The sequence below is a fragment of the Colius striatus genome, chromosome 3 (genome assembly GCF_028858725.1).
Source record: "Colius striatus isolate bColStr4 chromosome 3, bColStr4.1.hap1, whole genome shotgun sequence".
Classification (NCBI taxonomy): domain Eukaryota; kingdom Metazoa; phylum Chordata; class Aves; order Coliiformes; family Coliidae; genus Colius; species Colius striatus.
The window spans coordinates 1219087-1243275 of NC_084761.1; the positions used below are offsets into that span (position 1 = coordinate 1219087).

The 24189-nt window shown below is 54.3% G+C and overlaps 1 protein-coding gene across 3 annotated transcripts; it reads right to left on the reverse strand.

Moving 5' to 3' along the window:
* Window positions 1-6265: 6265 nt before the first annotated feature.
* On the reverse strand, window positions 6266-21073 carry ROGDI (rogdi atypical leucine zipper). 3 transcript variants are annotated; one of them, XM_061991991.1, is made up of 11 exons: window positions 18317-18378; window positions 15810-15881; window positions 14163-14245; window positions 13019-13073; window positions 12502-12582; window positions 10020-10115; window positions 8719-8817; window positions 8150-8263; window positions 7419-7468; window positions 6817-6943; window positions 6266-6326 (listed from the first exon to the last, which is right to left on the reverse strand). In XM_061991991.1, the coding sequence occupies exons 1-11, from the start codon at window positions 18356-18358 to the stop codon at window positions 6285-6287; spliced, it is 861 nt and encodes a 286-aa protein (XP_061847975.1). In that variant the 5' UTR covers window positions 18359-18378; the 3' UTR covers window positions 6266-6284. The 3 variants fall into 3 exon arrangements, 2 of the variants coding, with proteins under 2 accessions (XP_061847975.1, XP_061847974.1); XM_061991990.1 differs by lacking the exons at window positions 13019-13073; window positions 14163-14245; window positions 18317-18378 and adding an exon at window positions 20822-21073; XR_009818384.1 differs by lacking the exons at window positions 6266-6326; window positions 6817-6943; window positions 18317-18378 and adding an exon at window positions 20822-21073 and having other exon boundaries at window positions 8150-8279.
* Between the last annotated feature and the right edge of the window lie 3116 nt (window positions 21074-24189).

A 24189-nucleotide genomic window follows, 5' to 3' on the forward strand; every position in this document is an offset into this window, starting at 1 on the left:
TTGTTCTGTGGTGCCCAGGGACAGGACAAGGGGTGATGGACATCAGCTGGGACACAAACAGTTCCCCTGGCACAGGAGGAGCAAGTCCTTTGGTGCTGAGGGGAGGGAGCCCTGGCCCAGGCTGCCCAGGGAGGGTGTGGAGGCTCCTGCTCAGGAGGTTTCCAACCCCAGCTGGACACGTTCCTGTGCCCCTGAGCCAGGGGAAGCTGCTGGAGCAGGGGCTGGGGCTGCAGCAGCTCTGCAGGGCCCTGCCAAACCCACCATTCTCTATGATTGTTTTCATGCCACAGCAGGCTGCAGGCACAGCAGGCTCTTTGCACACTTGCTGACATTAGCACATTACCCAGCTTGTGTCTAAAGGGAGAGCTCAGGCTGCCCTTTGTGTCAGGCAGCACACGCCTGGGACCGTGCCCCCTGCAGCTCCCTGCCCACAACAGCCACCCCGGTCCCTCCTGCTCCCACTCATGGAGCCCAGCTGGCTCTTGCAAGAGCAAGTCCAGCTTGGCTTCCATTCTTTCCCAAGTGTTTGCTCCTGTTTTAATGATGCCACTTGTATCTTTTCCTTGATGAGTTGAAGGGAGAAGCTTTCCTGGAGAGAGAAGATTTGAAAGCAGGGGGAGAGGTAAATGCACAGTTAAAACCACAGGAGCTTCTCTCCTGGGCCTTGCCAGAGCAGCAGAGTGTCAGCAGCCCTGGCAGTGCACAAGTGGGAGCTGAGCACGTTTATTACAGTGCAGCAGAACAAGGCAGCTGTGGTCAGATGTAACAGCAGCAGCCATCACTCCTGGCCCCTGCACAGAGTCCTCACAGGCACCAGCCTGGCAGAACTGAGGTAGAACAGAAGGACTGGGTTCTACAGGCTGTTTCACTGCTGGCTCAAAACCAGAGTTGCAGAGTCAGGAAAGGAGACAACCTGAGGAAATGTGGAAAGCCAAGGGGAAGGAAAACACTGCACAGAGCAGATTGGTCAGGGGAGAAAACGAAAGCAGTGAAGAACAAACTGCTCCCCAGCCAGTGGGCAAGAAATAACCACAACACTGATAAGGGAAGGAAGGAAGGAGATTGCTATAAGCAGCCTCGAGGAGCTGCAACGTGAGCACAGACAGGCCAGAGGAGTTAATGAGTGGTTCTGTTCCCTCTGACAAGAGCTATAACGTGTTCCTGCCAGGGACTGCTGCTCCCCAGCTCTAATGGAAGCTGGCAAGCAACAGCAACCCAGAAGCAGGCTCAAAGCAGCACAGGCTGGAACCTTGCACTGAAGCTGTGTAGGAAGTCCCAGGCCAGCAGTGGCAGCCCTCAGTAAATGTGGCAGAGCTCTTGGGAAGGTCTCAGGGCTGGCAGAGGTCTGCAGAAGGAAGCAGAGGGACACAGGTAACTGCACAGCCAGCAGCCTGCTGCCAGCTCAGGAAAAGGGCATTCAGGGAAGGTGCCACATGATGGTGGGACAGAGCTGGGAGTCTTCTGACAGAGAATAGCACTTGCATTGAAAAACATCAAGTGACTGTGATGAGAGCTATGTTCTGTAAGCCCACCTGGGCTGGCACTGCCTGCCTGAGCTTTCCTAACACAGCAGGACAATACAAAAGCACTGCAATACACACTGATGGAGGCCTGTGCCAGAAACCACAGCTAGAAAGGGAGAATCACTGCTGAGGGTGTGGGGGAGAGGAGAGGAGAGGAGAGGAGACCCATATGTAGGCTGCGATCTCAGAGCCAGCTGGAAATGGAAGTTGCATACTCAGGCTGGAACTAGAGCACAGGGGATTTTCCTTTACCAGGCAGAGGGACAGTGGTTAGGATTGGCAGCAGATCCTCCATGCCAAAGGTGGAGATGTTGAAGCTCAGGTCAAAGGCTCTCTGAAAGAGAAGGTAAAGGTCATCCCCAGTGATGGGGCTTGCTCCTGCCTCTGATTTCCCCACGAGGAAGGATGTCACACAGGAGCTGGAGGCAGGGCAACCTCAGTTCCCACTGTGCAGCCAAGGCCAGCCAGTGAGATGTTCCTCTCCTTGCCCCAGTCTGTGAAGGGTGGGTGTCTCCAGGGGGTTACAGACCACCATGTTTGGGAATGGTGTGTGTGAGGGAGCTGCAGTGGCCAGGAGACTACAGCTGCTACAGCATCTGGATGTGAATTGCAAGGACCAGCCAGAGAGTCACTGACAAGTGCAGGGTACCAGGCTTTGAGGCATTCCTGTCCCCTCTGGCTTCACCACAGCCCCTGGCAGATGGAAGGGAAGCTTTGGGGGACTGGGCAGCACACCCACACACAGCCTCAGCCACTGCCTTTTGAACACTGATGATGTTCCTGAAGCAGGCTGCCTTTCTTACAAACAAAAGGCAGCTGGGGACTTACAAACCACACAGCAAGAGATCAGTGCTTAATACTTCACCTAGGACATGCTCTGTCAGAGCATCCCCCACCCACACAGGCACTGGGAAGCTTCTCACCAGCCCCCCAGAAGCCTCCAGCCCCAGTGGGCTTTCCCTCTTGACCCAGCTCCTCCTTGGCTTGCTGGACACCAGCAGCTCCCTCCTGCCTGAGCCACAGCCCAGCACTGTCTCAACCTCTGAGGTTTTCATCTCATTTTCTCCCTTCCCTGTCCTGCTGAGGAGGGGGATGATAGACTGGCTTGGTGGGCACCTGATGTCTGGCCAAGGTCAACCCACCACAATTCCTTTTGGTGCCCAACTTGGGGGTCTTCCCTGCATAGGGGTCACAGGTCCTGTCAGGAGCTTGCTCCAGGGTGGGTTTCCCCATCCTGCCTGGCTCAGGGGGGTCTCTGCTCCCCAGGCACAGCTGCAGGGGCTCAGCTGCCTCACCATGGGCTGCACCACAGCTCACAGGGGACTCTCTGCCCTGGAGCCTGGGCATCTCCTCCCCTCCTTCTGCACTGGCCTTGGTGTGTGTGGGGATGTTGCTCTCACCTTCTCCCTCCCTCCTGCTGCAGTTTTGCCCCTGCACAGCAACTTCTTCCCCTTGTCCCACGTGTCAGTGCCAGAGCCCTTCCCTCCATCAGCCCTGGGCAGCGTTGGGTCCATCTCAGAGCTGACTGACCCTGGCCTTGGCACACACAGGGGCAGCTTCTGCCAGCTCTTTGTTTAAAGGAGCCTCCCCTGCAGCCCCCCAGTACCAAAACCTGCCCACACAAAGCCACTACAGGCTCTTCCTAGCTCCAAGGACCCTCTATCATCCACTGACCTGCTGTACAGGGAGGAAGCAGGGACAGTCTCCTGGCAATGAGCAACCAACCTCCCCAGTGTCCCACTCCTGGAAAGCCAGAGAGGCTTTTCAGCCTGGTCCTGAAAATGAGAGACACTAGAAGGAACAGCAGCTTTGCTAGAGCAGGGACCTTGAGCCAAGCAAATCCCCTTCAGAAAGAGGAGACCACAGATCAACCTCTGCACCACCCTCCTCCCCTCCTGCTGAGGGTCTGGGAGATGGAACCAGACAGGCATGAAACTCACTTCACTGGGACTGCACAGAGCAAAAACCTACCTGTCAGATCAGCTTGTCTGCTGCCAGCTCAGACAACACCAGCACTGCAGAGCCTGGGAGTGTGTGAGCAAAATCCTTGTCTCAACCTCCAGTGTTCCATGAGGAGGCCCTGACCCAGACCACAGGGCTTATCAAAGCACAGCATCACAGACTCATTTGGGTTGGCAAAGCCCCTGAAGCTGCTGCAGTCCCAGCCCTGCCCTCACCCTGCCCAGCCCAGCACTGACCCACAGCCCTCAGCACCTCAGCTCCAGGGCTTTGGGATCCCTCCAGGGCTGGGCACTCCCCCAGCTCCCTGGGCAGCCTGGCACAGGGGCTCACACCCCTCTCAGGGAAACAGTTGTGCCTCAGCTCCAGCCTCAGCCTCCCTTGGGGCAGCTGCAGCCCATTGCCTCTTGTCCTGTCATTGCTGCCTGGGGAGCAGAGCCCAACCCCCAGCTCCCTCCTGTCAGGTGTATCTGGAAGGGCAAAGTCTCCTGAGCCCATCACCTGGTAACTGATGAAAGACCAGGAAGATAAACCAGAAGAGACAGAAACACATGAACATGACCCAGGCTGAGGTTTCTGAAGCAGAAAACAGCTTATTTTAAGCAAAACTGCTCTTTAGGAGAGCTGCAGGGGGCTTGGCACATGACTCACACCAAAACCACTTCCAACACTGCTAACTAGGGCTGGGCCAGTTACCAGCTACACACAATAACCCCAGTGAACTGGAGTCAAAGCTTCAGCTAAAGTGGGAGGAGCTCAGGTCTGCACAGCCTGGCTCCAAACCCCCATCTTTGCCTCACACAACCCACCCAGCTCTACCCTTGTTCCAGAGAACTATTTGTGCTCTTTGGTTTCTGTTGTTGCTGCTGTGGTGGTGCAAAAATGAGCAGCATGTGGTGAAATGAGACATTCCTGGGTGTGAGCAGCCCCTGCCCAGCTCTGGCCACGCTGCAGCCCCTCAGTGTCCCTGTGGCAGTGAGCAAGGGGTCAGCACTGAGCACAGCTCTGCAGCCTCACAGGGGACAGTCCCTGCCCTGCTCCTGCTGCCACCCCACTGCTGATCCCAGCCAGGCTGCCCTTTGCTTCTTGCCCCCCTGGGCACGCTGCTGGCTGCTGTTCAGCCTCTGGCACCAACCCAACCAGGCAGTTTCCAGCCCCTCTGCCCCAGCCTGGAGCTGCCTGGGCTTGGGGAGCCCCAAGGGCAGGCTCCAGCCCTTGCCCTTGTTCAACCTCATCCCACTGCCCTCAGCCCATGGCTCCAGCCTGGCCAGAGCCCTCTGCAGCTCCTTGCTGCCTTCAGACACATCTCCACAGCCACCCAGCTTGGTCTCATCCCCAAAGTGACTGAGGGTGCCTGACCTGGTCCTGGGAGATGGGCTTTGGGTGGTCTGAGCACACGAACTGAACCAGACAGATCCCTTCAAACCCCAACTGTCCTGTGATCTCCTTTTGACACAGCCCTGTGGGCTGCACCTGGAACACACCAGGAAGCCTTGTATTTTCCAGCCATGGTGTCAAGAGAAGCTCCAGGGGCCCTGACATTCCAGGCCCATTTCACCTCAGCACACAGGCAGGCTCCTGGCTAAGGTACTCCAGGGAGGAAAGTCACCCAAAACAGGGGCTGCACAGGGCTGGCTGGAGCCAAGCAGGAGGCAGGTGATGCTTCCTCAGCACTTCACAGCCAGCTCCAGGAGCCGACCCAACCCAGCCCCAGGATCTGCAGCCTCTTCCAAACATGACCATCAAGGGGAAGTTTGGAAAGTGCTTCAGGTAGGTGTCAGACAACAGTTGGCTGAGACCAGGCCCAGCCTTCAAAGAGATGCCCAGCTCTGCCCTCAGAGACCCCCCACTGTCCTGACCCCGAAGCAACCAGGAGTCCAGTGAACAGCCACTCACTTGTGAGAGAGCACCTCACCTTTGGTCCTTTCATTCTCAGCACTGCCAGCCCACAGGAGCATGAGGATCTTTATTTCACAGTTACCAATGGCTAGAGGGATGAGTTACACACTGCAGCATCCATGGGTAGGCAGCAAATGGTAGTAACAACGTGGTTCTCACTTTGGGTTTAATGCCAGGCTGTGAGACTGCACAGCTGTGCCCAGAGGACTGAGGCAGCTCCAAAGGCTGCCAGTGACAACAGGATACTACACCTGGGAAATTCAGCTGGCCCAACCAGGGCTCAGGGAGAGAGAGGAAAAAGAATCACATTGATGCCAGGGGTAAAAAAAAAACCCAAAAGAAGAGTTCAAACAGCAGCAAGTAAAAACATCCCCAAAGGGGAACCAATACCATGGGCACTGACACAACAGGCAGGAGCAGGAGAAGCTCAGGGCTTGTCATAACCACATCACAACAACAGATTTCACTGCATGGGGCAAGATGCCCCCCACTCTTTCCTGGCATGTTCAATTAGTCTGTCTTCACCCCTCCCCAGGCAGCTCAGAGTCCAGCAGCCACAGCACTGTGTGCAAACACAGGCAGGGAGAGCAGCCCACAGCTCCCTGTCCCTTGCAGTGGACTTGTGTCATCCATCAGAGGTTTGGGAAGTGTAGGCCACACAACACACATGAGAACAAAGATGGGTGGAAGCTTTCACCAGCCCCACAGCATTGCTTTGGTGCTCTGCTTGTGCAGAAAGTCCCAGATGGGGCCACTAAAGCTGTGTCTGTGGATACACCGACCCTGCCCTAGGGAGGGCCCCACAGCAGTGAGCCACAGCTCCCTCAGGCTGACCTGGACTCAGCTGGCAGCTTGAAAACACAGACACACTGGACACTCGTGGCTTGGGCACTCCACAGAGAATTAATATGGCCTGTAGTTCCAGTAACTGGAGAAAACAGAGATCTGCAAAGCAAGAAGAAATGCAGGTGAGCTCCTGTATCCCTTGGGCTGTAGAAGGGTGGGCATATAATGTGTGATGACTGAGCTTTACAGCATCACACACTCCAGCCCTACACTGCACAAGGGCAGATTTGCTGCCACTGCCACTGGAGAGCCTCACAGCACAAAGGTACTTGCTCGAGGGGGCAGCTAGGACAGCTGCATCCAGTCTGTGTCTCCTCTCCAGTGCCTTGGCATTTCCCCACATCCAGCCCATGGCTGAGAACAAAGAAGTGTCTGCCTGCTCCTCTCCACCCAGTCACCAGTGGGGCAAAGGCATCTGCCACACCACCACACTTAGCCCAGAGTGCCAGCCAGCTCCCTGGCTGCAGAGTGTTGCCTCATCACTCGTTTTCAGGCTATATGTAGGTCGTACAGAATAACATCCCACCAGATCTGAAGTCCTCTCAAAACCCAGAGGTTAAAAACAAAGCCCCTTCTCTAAGGCCATTACCTTGTCCTTCAGTTGCTGGCAAAGCTGCAGTGAGACAGTGAAGAAGACAAGGGCATCATTTAACCAGGGGATGACACATTCCACCTTATGGACGTGGCTGACTTCGTAGCGCTGACTGCCAAACTCACTGGAGCAGGGGAGAAGGGAGCAGAGCTTCACACACACCACCCCAGCTGCCCTCCACTCTCACAAGGACATGCCTAGCACCTCTGCTCCACTGAAAACAGGCAAAGTTACAGACTGCAAACCCCCAGTCTGCCTCTGAGCAGATCCAGAGCGAAGCTAACAGAGCCCTGGGTGCCTTGCAGAGAGGCACAGGCAGGGCACGCAGTGCCACTGCCAGCAAACTCATCTTCACTCTGGTTGCCAACTCAGATCTCCAGACAAACCCCTGGCTGTCTCCTGAAAAGCCACAGCTTTGGGCCTTTGTGACTGAGTCATTAAAGAAACACTTCTGAGGTGCATTCACGGTCAGAGCAAGTGAGTCAGCCCAGCTTCTCCTCTCAGCAAGTGCTACAACCAAAACTGTGTCCTGCCCTCTGGGTGCCCTCCTCAGCACACCCCTCCACCTGACACACAGCCTTTGTAGGGACTGGACTTACAACATGGCTCCAGGGTTGTGTAAAATGGACCCTCCAGCAGGCTTGAAGTTCTGGAGAAGAAGGAAAAGGCCATTAGGATGTTGCTGCAGTTGCACAGACTGCTTAGGAGGATGTTTAAGCTTTGTGCAGGAGCCTGGCTTCAAGAGCTGCCTGTACTGTATCTGCCTGAGTATTGTTCACATGGAATCCATGCAGTCTGATCCCTTCCTGAAAAAAACCCTCTGTGCAGTCCAACTCAGCTCCAGATGTTGGTACCATACAAATGAGAAGATCCAGAAGAAAAACAAGAGGTAGGTTTTAGGACAAACATCCTTCTGGATGGACTGCACTTAATAAAGCTGGGGAGTTTAATCCTGCTTCCAAAGGACATCGACATGACCCCAGTGCAAGAGGCAAAGCAGCACAGCATCCATCAGAACTCTGTGCAGAAAGCCCAAGATGCTAACTGCATTGGGATGCCAACTGCATTGACAGAGTTCTGCCCTTCCAGAATCAGGCAAAATGATCAACCTGTATCATACAATAAAACATTCCTTGGCCTAAAGCATGCACTGGCTTTCTCCAGAGCACTGGGCTGAGTGGCCCTGCCTCAAACTAGAGCCAGGGTTCTGCCTGCAGCAGATCTAAACACAGACACTTAACGCCAGTCACAGCCATTCCTGCTTTCCCTTACTCATCTAACAAGGAGGGAGAGGGAAATGGAAGAAGGCTGAAGAGGAAGCAGTTGTCACCTTGGTTGTGCTGGGCTGCAGCACGTGGAGCTGGTAGACAGTCAGGCACAGCTTATTCAGGTTAATGTAGAAATTCACCAGCAGGTCTGGAGGCAGAGCAGGGGTGAACATTTTCTGGTGAGAAAAGAAGCTGCTTTTGTTATTTGTCATGCTGGGAAATCACTGCCTTCTTCCACACTACAGTTACCCCATGGTGAGAGGGACATTAGGAAGGAAACAAAGACTGAGCAGCTTGCAGGCAGTGCCTGTTCCTCCTGCTGCACTTGATCAAAAGGTGGGTGGGTGATGGTGACAAGAGGATGGAGCACTGTTCCCAAGGGCAGATCATCCCTGGATGAGATTCCTGGGCAGAAAACAGAACTTACTGTCTGAGAACCAGAGGCCTCATGCCCAAGTCATCTGCTGCCCCACAGGAGACAGAGCAACCAAAAACGCTCTGGGTTTGCACCTACCTCAGGTCTCTACCTCAGGAGACTCTTCAGAAACCCACTTCTACCAGCATGCAGCACAATATCCTGCCTGTCCCTTGCTGCCAGACTGCATGGAGAGCTAAACCACCACATACTTACTGTGAGCCCACTGGAGGCAATCTCTGGCAGAGTCAGAGTGGCTGGAGTGGTGAGCCGATTTCGGGCCCTTGAGAGCTGTAGCATCACTGCATCCATAAGCTACAAGACAGCACAGAGAGCTCTGCTGAGTGTGAGTCCTGACAGCTCTGCAGAGCCTGCTGCAGAATCCTACAGCCTTTTGCTAGAGGTACAATAACCAACAGCACACCCACACTCTTCCCAGGAATTCAGGGACTTATTGGGAAGAGATGGCTCCCACATAAACGCAGTTTAGCTGTTACAGCCAGGAGGGATTCATACCAGGGACTGGGGAGAGAACAGCTATTCATTAGAAGAAGGAGAAGAGAACATGAGATCAATTATTGATGCCAGAGGAGCATTGACAAACTCATCACCAGCTCTTCTGCAGAGCAGGCATGAAGCAAAAACAACAACTGTGTCCTAGTTCTCCCCATTCCCACATCAGGGGTACAACAACTGCTGAATGTCATAACCTATGGGCTGGGGCACTAAAGCAGCTCCTCCTGAGCCCAGTCCTGCCAGAAAGCACAGTGCAAAGGCTCTATTCAGGCAGACTTCCCCTTCCAGAAAAAAACTGGGAAGCAACACAGGTCTGCCAGAGAGCTCAGGACTGCTAAGACAAAGGCATTTGATGTTATGACTAATCTCTCCCTCCCAGACGTGAAAAGGAAATAGTTTCATTACCTGGCTTCCTCCTATTAGCAGCCCCTGCTCAGGTGGAGACTATAAAATGCTCAGCTTTCTTGTGTCTGGTATTGTGAGGGACTCTAAGGAGGAAGCTGAAACTCTGGCAGGTTCAGAGAGCATTTCCAAGCTGAGGGCTGGGCCTTACTGCCCTGAAGCAGCTGGTCTGCATCACACCACATTGGCTACTCCTAGTGAGTGAGGACTCACTTTCAAATCATCAGTCACAAGCCTTAACTGTAATCTTTTGGTTGCTTCTGGCTGCCTCATCTCTTCTCTGCCCAGAAGCACAGGCTGACAGAGAGGAGCATGAGCTGTGTAACTGTATCATCCATGAAAGATCAAAGGAGATGCTCTTGAAGCATCACTGCTGTGCAACAGGGCACTGACTGCTCAGATGACCATTCCCCCTGATGTACAGCTCTGTCACTCACATCAAACATGAGGTCATGTGGGCACTCCTTGACACAGGGTACAACCGGGGAACCCATTTCCAATCAGAGAATCAAGACAATAACGTGCACTAACTGTGGTTAAAACAACAGTGGGGAGGAACCTGCACATCCTTAGCTCACCAGAGAGGGCTTTCTCCTCACCTTGAGCACCTCTGAGCCTGTTTTGAACTGGTAGTTCACATCTCTGTTCATAAGCAGGTAGATGGCCTGGTTAACATGGTTTCTGGCATCCTGGATCTGCAAAGGTACAAATGCAGCCCTGTTAAAGAATCAATCCCTGTAACACACAGTAGGAAGTAGAAGTTTCCCTGATTACCTCAGTAGCCCTAAGCAAACAGTGGCTTCTCAAATGTAAAGGCCATTCCTCTGTGAGTAGCAGACAGTTGCTGACACAGACCTGCCACTGCTGCCCAGATGCATTACTGCATTCATCACCCAAGGACTGCAAAACAGCCTGAGAGTTACACCCTGGATTGTCAACAAAACCCACTGCTGCTGCCCTGAAGGAACACTGACATCATCAGGCACTCATCCTGCAGGAACCCTCACTCTGGGTGGCATCCAGCACCCAGGTCTGGCAACAGGAACAGTGATTTCTTCCTTGGGAACTATTAGAGCTAAAGCCAACGATAGAAATTCAACAGCAGTCACAAGCAGCAAACACTGATTTCTAACACAGTGTGCCTGGAACTACTCCAGAGTCCTTCTACACTATCAATGTTGGGGTTATCTCCAGCATCAAGAAGCTGTCATCATTCTGCTCATGGGGAACTTGGCCAGACTCAGGACACAGCTCCCTCAAGCCCCTCTCAAGCAAGACAGTTTGCAGCACAATCACCAAAGCAAGGCTGATAGGTGTATCCCAGTGCTTTCATCAGAAGAAAAATACCAGAGGAAGAAGGAAATGGTCCTGGGAGAGGGTGACTCGTGTTCAGTTCCAGGCAGCAGCAGGAAAATGGAAACAAAACACCAAATGACCAACAAAGGGGTAAATCAGAGGATGCAATAAATGGCAAAGGTAAGGAAGGAAGCTTGTATGAGAGGTGGCTGCTGGGAGATGCATAACACAGCTTGGGAATACTTGTAGTTTGATACATCTGCACTGCTCTCCAGTGACCCCAGATCCCAGCTCAGCCTTGTTAAGGCCTCCCTGGCAGAGATCTGGGCACTGAGGGATTACAGAATAGTCCTGCTCTTAGAAAGCACAAGATATGGGAGGTTACAGGGAGGAGACAGAGATGAAGTCCACTGTCAGACTGCAGAGAGCCTCTGTAGGTATTTGGGCTATGGCATCTCCAAACTTCACCAGCTCCAGCCTTTACAGCTCCCAGATGCTTTTGGGCAAGCTAAATGGTTCCTGGCAGCATTTCCCAACCCAGCAATGCCAATCTTGATATTGTAAGGACTTGCTTCATTCCTTTTCCTCCTTGATTTCGCTCTGTTTCCCAATCAAGTTCCTCAAAACTCCTGTGCCTGCAGTTGTGTTCCTCAAAGCTGGGCTTGTACTGCACTTCCTTACTGACTGCACAGGGAAACAAAACTCCCTCTGGCACAGCTCCCTAAGGGAAGGGACTCACAGGACTTCCAGAAGCTCAGCTTGAATTGAGACATGACAAAGTTCTCTCCACATAACCATAAATTCATCTGCACAGAGTGCTTCAGGCACTCACATTCCCACACCTCAGCAACATTAGAACACAAACCCCTTCCAAGTAAAGCAAGGAAGGTGTTTTCCATAGAAGCTGGCATAAGCCTATCAGCAGTTTTGGAACACCCACAAAACAGGATGCACTGCAGGGTGTTAGCACAAAACCTTCCTTCCCTTGTTGGGAGGTGTAAAGAAACTCAGTCCAGTTTGGTTTCAACTCTCAAGTCCACCATTTTCTACATCTCTACAGAGTTCACTGGTAGAACCTTCCCTCCACTGCCAAAGCAGCAGCTGGAAGCTGCAGACAGTCCCCAGTGCACCATCAGCTACAAACCTCTGAGCCATGGCACTGGGAAGGACACACAGTGTGTCTCTCTCCAGGCTGCTCAGCTATGACAAGGTGGGAAACTGTGTCTTCAACATCAGGCACTAGATCAGGCATATCCCAGCAAAATCAGAGTGGTGGGGGTTGGAAGGGACCTTTAGAGATCACCCAGCCCAACCCTCCTGCCAAAGCAGGTCCATCAGGATCAGGTCACACAGGAATGCTTCTGGATAGGCACAGGCATCCCTTGAGCTCCTCAGCTGAGGGAACTCAGCTACACCAAGAGCACAAGGCAGTGAGATTTGTCCTCAGCATAAAGGAATGGTTCTCAGGGAGTGAGAACAAGCTACTCAAAAACTCTGGAGTTGCTCTTTGCCCTGCTAGCCTGGTTTTACAAGCACACAGCAGGCTAGTGCTGCACAGGCACTCTCAAAGGATTAGGACTGCCACACAGCCAGCCTTCACCTCAGAACAAGCAGAACCCACCTCTCCCTCCCAGCACCAGCACTGAATTTAACTGCATGTTTCCTCCCTCAGCTTTTACCACTGGAGCTAATGTGGGATGGCCATAACTTTGTTTCCTGGAAAGCAGGGGGCTGCAGCTCCAGCCTGGAAGGCACAGAGGGGCTGACAGCCCGGGTGAGCAGTACCTGCTGCAGCTTCCACTGCTTGTCCTCCCGAAAGGCGAAGCGCAGGAGCTGGTTGTTCCTGGGCATCTTCAGGTTCACATCCTTGAAGAAACAAACAAATGCTTCAGAGAAAGCAATGGTCCTATGCAGAACATGAAAACTGACAGCCCCACTCCACTCCATCTCCCACATCATCTTGGCAAGCTGCTGAAAGCAGTGCTGGCGTGGCCAGAACCTCAGTCCTCCTGCAGGGAGATGCCAAGTTGAAAGGCACTTGGGGAAGGACACACAATCTCATCTCAGAGGCCCCCAAGGAACTCTGGGATTACACAGCAGAGGCAGTAAAGGCAAGAAGTCCCCAGGGAAGTTGACTCCCCCAGTCACCACAGAGCATGTGTGTCTGGATCTTGACAAATGTCAAAGGACTTAAGGCCTGTTAGGGAAGGCTGACACAAAGCATAACAAAGATGACCCCTTCCTTCAGGTCAGAGTGTAATAGGGATGGCAGCACAAAGCAAGAAACACAGCAAGTACTCACAGCTTGACACAAGGCATCTCCCTGCAGTGTCAACACACCTTTCACCTGGTCTGTGCTGGAATGAGAAGGAGGATCTGTGCAACACAAGCGACGGGAGGCGAGAGACACCCATCCCAACTGCCACTGACAGGGCCCCCCCCATGTCCTGGGCAGCTGGCCCAGCTCCCCTCCATCCAGGGGCCAGCTGGGGGTGCAGATGAACTCTACACACATTTCCATGGCCCCAGCTCCTGGTCTGTCATATACTTTATGAGGCACCTCACCCTAACTGCCCTGCCTGAAACATGACCTTCCCTCCTGATCCCACCTCTGCTTCGTGTGTTACCCAGCAACAGCTCTGCTGCAGCCACAAACAGCTCTGGCAGGCACAAGCACAAGACATTGGGTGTATTACTGAGATGGAAAGCTACAAACCCCACCCCACACATGAAAAAGCCTTAAATAAGCAAAACCCCACCCCCCAAAACCCTTTAACAGGTCCTGCAAGGGGGCTCATGTGAACAGTGACCAGTGGGGGAAGGCAGAAGCACCCGAGTCTTCAAGAACTCGGTCTGGCTCTGCCTTACATCTGAACACACTAGACAGAGACTCTGTAGATCAACACTTTTTAAGACCCACCTTGCAAACAAAATGAATGAAAACAGGAATCCCTGCTGATGCCTGAAGAATGCAGCCTTCAAACCCAACAGAGAACCAGTGCTCAACAGGCTGCTCCTAAGGACTAAGGTCTCCTGCTTTGCTTGTGGCCTCTGCTAGGGTGCAGCTATTCCAGACTGAGGCCTGTGCTGCAGATTAAGAACTGGACAGCTACTGCAGAAGAACTGACAGGTCTCAGATTTAAGGACAAAGGTTTAAGGTTTGCCCACAGTTAAGAGTGAGAAATTGAGACCAAACCAGAATTCAGGTCTTCTCTCTGCAGATCCCTGTGCCCAGGATCAGAAAGCTGCCCCTGCTGAGGGGAGCACACTGATGTCTGCTTGGAAATCAACTCTGCAGGTGTCAGGAGGAAACAGCCCTGGGCCTGGAACACAGCTACAGACTGCTACATTCACCTGCAACCATAGCTTGGTTGGCTGCTTTGCTGAAGGTGAAATTTCCTGTTAAAGGGCCCCTTTGCTCTGGGGGTGCTGCCACAGCCACTTACCCCGATGTGCTCAGCACAAAGTTCTCCTGCCTGAGGGCTCCTCCCGAGCCAGCAGCAGGCAAAGCGAAGCGGTGAGAGGCCTCCTGCCCAAGAGAGGACACACAGTGAGCCCTGGAGCACCCACCTGGGCCCAGCCCACCACAAACCAAACAGAGGCAAAGCAAGGGCAGAAATGCAGTCACTGGCAAGTGGCTGAAGGCAGAGTGCTCACCTTTACAATCCTCCACAGCCCACGTACAGAGCACATGGCAGGCACAGCTCAGGAGAACCACAGAAACCCCAAATGCTGGGGGCTGGAAGGGCCCTGCAGAGCTGCTGCAGCCCCAGCCCCTGCTCCAGCAGCTTCCCCTGGCTCAGGGGCACAGGAACGTGTCCAGCTGGGGTTGGAAACCTCCCGAGCAGGAGCCTCCACACCCTCCCTGGGCAGCCTGGGCCAGGGCTCCCTCACCTCAGCACCAAAGGAGCTTCTCCTCCTGTGCCAGAGGAACTGTTTGTGTCCCAGCTGATGTCCATCACCCCTTGTCCTGTCCCTGGGCACCACAGAACAAAGTGGCCCCCCCATCCTCACACCCACCCTTTAGGTACTTGTGAGTGCTGCTGAGGTGCCCCTGAGCTCAGGCTTCTCTTCTCCAGGCTGAACAGCCCCAGGGCTGCAGCCTTTCCTCCTCACACACAAGTTCCATCCCCTCAGCATCTCGGTGACCCTGCACTGGACAAGGCTGCCCCTGTCTCAGTGTGCTGGAGAGGGCTGGCTGCATGCAGCTCATGGTGAAAGGCACTGGAAATCCTCCCCTCCAGCTCCAGGAAACGAGGGAAATCCAGAGTGCAAAGCAGCCCCCCTGACTGGTTGTACCTGCTGGTGAGTGTCCTTCAGTCACACTTCACCCTTTAAACTTAAACAAGTCCTTCAAAACAAACACTAGATGTACAGATACTGCACCTTATCACCTGCTACTGAGTCATGCCCCAAGTCAGCACTAGGACACTCCTGTCTCCTCTGGCACCCACCCCTCTCCTCCAGACTTTCACCCACTGAAACCTCAGAGTGGTGAGGAGCTGAGCCTGTTGAAAGCAGGAGAACAGTGAATTCCTGTGCACACAACCCCTTTTGGCCAGCTCACCACTCAGTTGCATGGAAAGAGCCCAACCTGGCAGACCAGACTCTGGCTGGCCAGAGGCACTGCAGGCCTGGTTCAGCTGGACATTCCTCAGCTCTGAAAGGGGCAAGGACCAGCAGAGAAGGGGGTATATCAAGGGAAGGATGCTTTGGGATGAGGAGAGTGCATGCTGCTAATTACTACACAAGTAGCAGCTTGTCAGCTAGAGGTTATCACGCTCCTTTCCACCCTTACAGGCAAATCCAGCTTCTCTGCTCCAGAAAATACTCCCATCTCAAGCAAACACCTGGCAGACAGGTCTGTCTGCCTCCATCTGCCTTGTCAAAGCAGCTCCCTCAGCAAAGGTCAAGGACAGAGCAATTGAGGGGAGATCAGCTTTACTGCAAGTCCTGTTTCACCAGCAAACCCTTGGGACAGCACTGAACAAGCATGATGGGCCTTCCTGTGTTCCAAGACTACCAGCACCTCTCATGTGGGAGGCCAAACAAACTCAGCACACACAACAGAAACAGATGGGAATTAACCTCACCTTCAAAATATCCTGCAGCTGTTTCAAGACAGCATGGACCTCTTCTTGTAAAAGCCATTTAAATTCTTCTTCCTACATTGTGGAAAGACAGCAGTGGGATCAGAAGCCAAACACTGGGAGTCATAGAGTCATGGAATGCTGGGGGCTGGAGGAGCCCTGCAGAGCTGCTGCAGCCCCAGCTCCTGCTCCAGCAGCTTCCCCTGGCTCAGGGGCACAGGAACGTGTCCAGCTGGGGTTGGAAACCTCCTGAGCAGGAGCCTCCACACCCTCCCTGGGCAGCCTGGGCCAGGGCTCCCCCACCTCAGCAGGGAAACAGTGTTTCAAACAGGTAAAATCCCTTACCAGTTACTGCCCTGGGCAAAACTTGCAGACTGATTTGTTGGTGAGAAAGACAAAAGCTTTAACTCTCCTCCTTCCCCACCCCAGTGACATTTTACCAAGCACCAGCAGCCTAAAAATCAAGCAAGCTCAAGTCAAAAGCAGGTGAGGGAGAGAGATAAAAGGCTGAGGACTCCCAGCCATCGGGGCAAACTCAGTTACAACCTCAGGTCTGATGACACGCCACCTCTGAGCTCAACCCCCTGCCTGCTGCAGGGAAACCTGTGGAAAGCAGAGCCTCAAACCACAGCTAAGCATTCCTTCTAAACCATAAGAACCCACAAAGAAGATGATCAGAGAAGTGGGGACAGAAGCAAGGGACAAAGCAGAGACTGACACTTGCTGCCTTGAAGGAGAACAGAAGTTTCCCATGTGGAAAGTACTGGAAAGGAATGAATTGAGCAGCTTGCCCACAGAGCAATTGGAAAGGTATGGGCAGCTCAGAAATTCAGGTCTATGGTGTGTCTGCTCTGCTGGAATGATCTTTTTCACCATGAGAAACACAAAATAAGCACTCACTGATGTGTTAGCACTTTACACAAGAGTTATCTGAACACAGAGTAGGACAAAGGTGGTTTTGTCTCCACAGTGTCTCAAGGCACACAACACACCTAGGGAGAAGTCTGTTGTTATCCTTCAACCCAGTGTGGGTGCAGGCCCACTGATTTTCACCATTTCATCCTCTTTTGGGTTTCTGGTCATCATATTGACACACTGGATGCCTTGCTGTTTCTTGCTCTGTAACCCTTGTTCTACTTCAGCTTCCCAAAGAAACAGAAGTCACACAAGTAAAGCAGCTGCCTGCAGTATCTCCACCATTGTCATGATGCAGATGCTTCTGCTTCAAATCATCGTTAGTGTCTTTCATCCCCTTAGTGACAGCAAAAGATCTTCCCCTCAGTGTTAATTTCAAACTGAGAGCAGTTGCTGAGGAATACTAGAACACCATTCTAAACCACATTAATGCTAAAAAACCTGTTTTTCACACATGGCTTCCCACCTAGCCCAGGTACATCTCTCAGATCCCCTCCCCTGACCCAAAGCTCTCACTGCTTCCTGCAGCTTGTGGCCCTGTAGATGCTGCAAGGTCGTAGAATCATGGAATGGTGGGGTTGGAAGGGACCTCTAGAGCTCATCCAGTGCAACCCCCCTGCAGAAGCAGGGTCACCTAGATCAGGTCACACAGGAACGTGTCCAGGTGGGTCTTGAAGAGCTCCAAGGCAGGAGCCTCCACACCCTCCTGGGCAGCCTGTGCCAGGGCTCCCTCACCTCACAGTGAAATCGTTTGTCCTTATGTTTAAATGGAACTTTCTGTGCTCCAGCTTCATCCCATCAGCCCTGTCCTGTTGCTGGATACCAGAGGAACAAGGGCTGCCCCAACCTCCTGCCATCCGTGTCAGACGCTCTGTGTCCTCCCCAGCTCCGTGAAGCCAACACGGCTGCAGTGACACCCGCCTGCCATTCGCTAGCCCCGCGCTTTCCATCCAGCAGCACGCTGGGTCCGACTGCGATACCTTCAAGGTCACGTCACGCAAGTCACTGTTTACCCTCAGCAGGACACGGCCGCCGGCACCGACCCGCCCCGGGCCCGCTGCAGCCGCCGAGCGCAGCCCGGCGCGGTGCTGCTCAGGGGGAGCACAACGCGGACACCGTGACGGCAGCGCATCGGGAACCCGGAGGGGACCGCGGCCTGCTGCGGGCAGCGCGGCAACGGCCCCAAAGCCCGTCCCGGCGGGAGCAGCCGCCTCACGGGCCCCGCAGCCGCCTCACGGGCCCCGCAGCCCCTCACGCCCCCGCAGCCCCTCACGCCCCCGCAGCCGCCTCACGGGCCCCGCAGCCCCTCACGCCCCCGCAGCCCCTCACGCCCCCGCAGCCCCTCACGCCCCCGCAGCCGCCTCACGGGCCCCGCAGCCCCTCACGCCCCCGCAGCGCCTCACGGCCCCCGCAGCCCCTCACGGCCCCGCAGCCCCCTCACGGGCCCCGCAGCGCCTCAGCCCCGCACTAGGCAACGGCTTGGCCGTGCGGAGCCAGCCGGGGCGGGGAACGGGGGCGTCGGAACGGGCCGGCGGGGATCCCGGGGCCAGGCCGCGGCCGGTTGCCATGGAAACCGCGCGCCCTCCGCCACTCACCAGCACCGCCCGCTCCGCCGCGCTCGCCATGGCGGCCGCCATCCCGCCGCCGCCGTCCCCGCCCCTCCACCGCCCCTATTGGCTACCGGCACCGCCCACCGCCGCCCCCATTGGCTACCGGCACCGCCCACCGCCGCCCCCATTGGCTACCGGCGCCGCCCTCGGCCCGCCCACACCGCACCGCGAGACCTCTGCCCGGCAACGCGGCCGAGGCAGCGCCTGATTGGGCAGCACCGCGGAGGGGGCGGTGCCAGGAGCGTGTGACGTCAGCGGGCGGGCCGCGGCAGGGAGTGGGCTCGGGGCTCGCCGCGCAGCCTCGGCCGCTGCCGGGCGACGTTGCGGTTCCCCACAGCTGAGGGGCGTTAAGGGCTGCCCGCCATTCTCCTTCCCCACAGCTGAGGGGCGTTAAGGGCTGCCCGCCATTCTGCTTCCCCACAGCTGAGGGCGTTAAGGGCTGCCCGCCATTCTCCTTCCCCACAGCTGAGGGCGTTAAGGGCTGCCCGCCATTCTGCTTCCCCACAGCTGAGGGGCGTTAAGGGCTGCCCGCCATTCTGCTTCCCCACAGCTCACCAGCGTTAGGGGCTGCCCGCCATTCTGCTTCCCCACAGCTCCCTGGCATTCACCCACCATTCTCCTTCCCCATAGCTCAGCAGCGTTAAGGGCTGCCCACCATTCTCCTTCCCCACAGCTCAGCAGCATTAACGCCATTCTGCTTCCCCACAGCTGAGGGGCGTTAAGGGCTGCCCGCCATTCTCCTTCCCCACAGCTCACCAGCATTCACCCACCATTCTCCTTCCCCACAGCTCACCAGCGTTCACCCGCCATTCCCCTTCCCCACAGCTCACCAGCGTTCACCTGCCATTGCCCTTCCCCACAGCTCCCTGGTGTTCACCCGCCATTCTCCTTCCCCACAGCTCCCTGGAGTTCACCCACCATTGCCCTTCCTCACAGCTCACTGGTGTTCACCCGCCATTCTCCTTCCCCACAGCTCCCTGGTGTTAACGGCTGCCTGCCCTTGCCCACAGCTCACTGGTGTTCACCCGCCATTCTCCTTCCCCACAGCTCACCAGCCTTCACCTGCCATTCTCCTTCCCCACAGCTCACCAGCCTTCACCTGCCATTCTCCTTCCCCACAGCTCACCAGCCTTCACCTGCCATTCTCCTTCCCCACAGCTCCCTGGCGTTAACAGCTGCCTGCCCTTGCCCACAGCTCACCAGCCTTCACCCACCATTCTCCTTCCCCACAGCTCACTGGTGTTAACATCCACCCACCATTCTCCTTCCCCACAGCTCACTGGTGTTAACACCTACCTGCCATTCTCCTTCCCCACAGCTCACTGGTGTTAACACCTACCCGTCCATTCTCCTTCCCCACAGCTCCCCAGCCCTATGTCAGCATCGTGCCAGTGCTGGCCATGCTAAAACCTGAGCTCTCCTCCATGTCAGCACCTGTAATCCATTTTAACTGAAGCAGTTCATGACTATCAGCCCACGTTACGTGAGCATCTACTGCTCTGTGGCAGCAAAATGCTGCCTGGATCGTCCAAAAGCAACACTCTGGAGCTTCAAACACTTCAGCCAAGCGGCTTTGTCTGGGGCTATCCCACTTGCTGCCGAGTTGATAGCCAAGAAGCCCCATACCCTAGAAGGAAGGACACTCCTGCCAGCAATGGGGCCACCATGCTCCAAACACATAGACAGCACAAGTCAGCAACAGCAGAAAGTCCCTGGATCTCCAGCTCACAGCATCCTCTGCTCTAAACCCCAGCCTTTGTCCTTGTCTCAGGCAAAACAGAATCACAGAATCACAAGGGTTGGAAAGGACCTGGAAAGATCATCCAGTCTCCAGAGAAGGACACACCACAGCCCATCTGGGCAGCCCCTGCCAGTGCTCCCTCACCTCAACAGGGAACAACTTTGTCCTGGTGTTGCTTTGGAACCTCTTCTGTTGCAGCTTGTTGCCCCTTGTCCTGTCATTGTCCATCCCTGAGCACAGCCTGGCTCCAGCCTCCTCACACCCACCCTTGATGGATCTGGAACATGACTGAGCTCACCCCTCAGGCTCCTCCAAGCTGCAGAGCCCCAGCTCCCTCAGCCTTTCATCACAAGGCAGATGCTCCACTCCAGCATCTCTGTGGCCCTGCACTGAACTCTCTCCAGCAGCTCCCTGTCCTTCTGCAACTGAGGGGCCCAGCACTGGACACAATATCCCAGATGTGGGCTCAGAAGGGCAGAGCAGAGGGGGAGCAGAACCTCTCTGACCTACTGCCCACAGCCCTTCCAACCCACCCCAGGCTGCCACTGGCCTTCTTGGCCACAAGAGCACGTTGCTGGCTCATGCTCATCCTGCTGCCCCCAGCACCCCCATCTCCCTTTCCCCTGTGCTACTCTCTAACAGCTCATTCCCCACCCTGTGCTGGCACATGGGGTTATTCTTTCCCAGATGCAACACTCTACACTTGCACCCAGAGGCTGGAATTCATCCAGCCTCATCCTTTGCAGTACCTCATGGATGAGCTCAGGCTTCTGCACAAAACCCTCTGAGGGACACTGCTGGATTTCATCAGCTCTGCTTCTGGGCTGCTTTGAGGAACACACAGGCACAGGTCTGATGTGCTTCAGGAAGTGCCACCACAACATTGTGTTACCAAGAAAGGTTTTATTCTTTTTTTTTTTCCTTTTTGCCAGTAGCTCTGTTAATTGCACAAAGAAACAAAAAAAAATCTGTTTGTTTTGCCATTGAAACATTTCACACATCCTATTCTGAATGACAAACGGTCATTAAAAACAAGGCAGGAAGGAACATTCACAACCTGAATTAACTACAGCATCTATCATCGAGGGAAAAACAACCCCAGAAGAAACTGCTTTTCTTACAAAGCTCTTCACAAGTGTCACATTTGTTTTTCTCTTTAAAAAGGAGGGAGTCAAAGGAAAATCAAAGCAAGTTGCTAAACCAGAAATCAATCCTCGTGAAAAGGAACTGCCAACAGTATTAAGACAACATTGACTCGCCAGTTTTCTGAGAGCATCTCTCAACCCACAGCTTCCCCCCCCTTCCCTCCCCTGAACCTCAGGCCTAGGAACAGACCGAGACCCACGTTCAGAGGCTACAAACACAAGAATCCGAGCGAGGCCGACACGGGTCGGTCTCAAAGGGCATCTGAAACAGTCTGTTTGTCCCCATCTCCATCCCTCCTCCTCACTCCACACCCACGGCCAGAGCTCCTGCTGCTCCTCCCTGGCCTGGCTCTGATGGCACAGCACCGCTCCCTTCCAGCCCCTCCACATCCACCCCACCAGAAAGCTGCAGCCCAACCCTCCCTGGGAATGAGAGTGTGTAACCAGAGTGCAGCAGCTGCTCCCACACAAAGCACCATCTCCCTCCCGAGAGCCACAGGACCCCTGCAAAGCAAGAGCTGGGGCAGCCAGGGAGCGGCTCTGCTGCTCACAAAGCCAGTTCTTTCAATTCACTACAAAAGCCAGGTCACAGGGCATCAGAGCTCTTTTTGTCTTCTCACTCTATGCAGAGGCCCCACAGAATAAAAGAGAGGGAGATCCTCCATGAGCTTGGCTCATACTACCACAGAATAAGAGGGAGATCCTCCATGAGCTTTGGCTCATACCCATTCGCCTTCATCCTGGCCCACAGGGCCCTCACAGGGACAGCTCAGGGACGCTGCTGCACTGGCTCAGCACAGTCCTGCTCTCAAGTGGACCCCAGACAGTGCCTTCCTCCCAAAAGGTTGCTTCCACTCTTACCTCCTGCCCCCAGAAGCACAATTCCCCCCCCCCCCAGATGCCTTCAGTTTGCAACGGGTGCGATTCCTTCACCACAGCGTGTTTAACCAAGGACTTGTGATGCCAAGAGCTGAGTTCTGCTGGATGGGGGAAGCACGAGTGTGTCAAGAGCAGGCTGATGGCTGCCTCTCCCAGGAAGTTCCATGTGCCTTTAGTGTGAATACCTACATGCAGGTTGGCAGCTGTACTGCCAAAGAAACGTGGATGTGTAACTAGCCTTGTTCACAGACAAACCACTGCCAAAACGGGCAGAGGGATGCCTAACAGAGCCAGATGTTCACCACAGGACATGATGCAGAACACAGGAATAGCTCACAAAGAATAGTGATCACAGGAGGTGCAAATATCCAACCAAGGAACATTTACAGCGTGAGGTGTCTGACACCTCCTCTGTTTCTCAGTCAGGTGCCCCTGAACCTCGCTGCACAAAGAAATCCCAGCCCACAGGAACAAAACCCTCCCTACACAGCCATTAAGCTCCTAGAAAAAGATGATGTTGGGAGGGGCAAAGCTCAGGGGTTTGAAGGAACACAGTCTCACTGGAATTGGCTTTTTCCTTTCAGAATCCCAGCCCAAGGAAGGAGGTTGTGCCACCGACAGGGGATTTAGGCCAATAAAGTTTCTCAGTGGCATTTTACTAACTCTCCAATCTAAAATGCAAGAAGCCTCCTGAAAGGCTAATACTGACAACAAATTAAGGAACCAAGCAATTAACCCCCCTCCATGCTCTGTGCATTTTTAGGGAGATGGCTGTCCTTTGGACTCTGGGTTGCTGTGCTGTCAATGCTGGGAGCAGCTCAGCTCTCTAAGCCCTGGCATCTGCAGTTCCAGGCCCACCTTTCTAGACTCTCCAGCTCCACGGTGGTCTCAGCCTCCCATTGTACTGACCAGTCTTTCTAGAAGTTGGTATCTGGCCACAAGCAGAGTCACAGGTACAGGGGAAAAGTCTCATATGTATGGAAAGAAGTCTGACGTATAAAGATCACTAATCAGTACAGAAACATGTCCCTGTGAGGTAGGTAATCATCACTCACCCTTAAAGATGGGCAAACAGGCTGAGAGACAGAATGACCAGGCACAGGCCAGAGAGAGGGTGGAAAGGAGCTCAGGGTTCTCAGTCTCTTGGCTCTACAGTCATTCCTCTCACCCCTTCCAGACTCATCACTCTGCTTGTGACACTGCTACAATCCAAGACACCTTTGTAATTACTGACTACGAGGGCAAAAAGAACAAACAGAAAAGCAACATAAGCTCAGGCAAGGAGCAACCCTTGGGCTTGTTCCTTCCCCAGAAAACCAGTCCTGGCCCTGTTTCAGGCTGTATGATTCCCTTGCAGTTTCCTATGCAGATGTGTCGCTCCCCAGTGCTGTCTGGGGGATGGGCAGCTGTGATTGGCCTTTTAGGAGGCTCATTTACACTGGCATTCTCCCCTCTTCGGTAAGGTTTCTGTTCCCTAAGCCAGAGCTGTCTGTACAGGGGAAGACAATGGATACAACCTGTTCTTCTTAACAGTACAAGGAATTCCTCCATCAGTGTGCTGGGGAGGTGGAAGTTTAAAAAGAAACAGAATCAAGACAGTGTTGCATGCAAGCCCATTACCTTCTGGAACTGCCATTCTCCTCCATGGGAGGTGCTTTGCTCTCTAACAGTGGCCCATTGACAGGAATGCTCCTCACCTTACTTGGGACCAAGGACTCTAGTGATATTCACAGGTAGATGGGATGGATGTCACCTGTCCCCTCGATGCAGAGAGTCCAACACACGCATTATTTCACAGCAAAGGAGAAAAGGGATCGTTAGAAACAGCATCTTGGACAAGCATACAAAGAGGAAAATAAAAGCAGCCAAGCAGCAGATTTCTGGCAGAGTTGCCTCAGAGCTTCTGAACAAGCCGCCACTGTTCTGTTCCACGACTGTCAGTGCATGGCAAGGATCTTCCCAATTAGATTGCAACAATCCGAGCCCCCTCCTCCTCCCCTCCCTCCTGCTGCCGGGGGAAGGCTCACCGCAGCAGCTGCCTCCGTGGCAGATCTCAGAGTCTGTGTATAAAAGGAAATGGAGAGACAGAGATG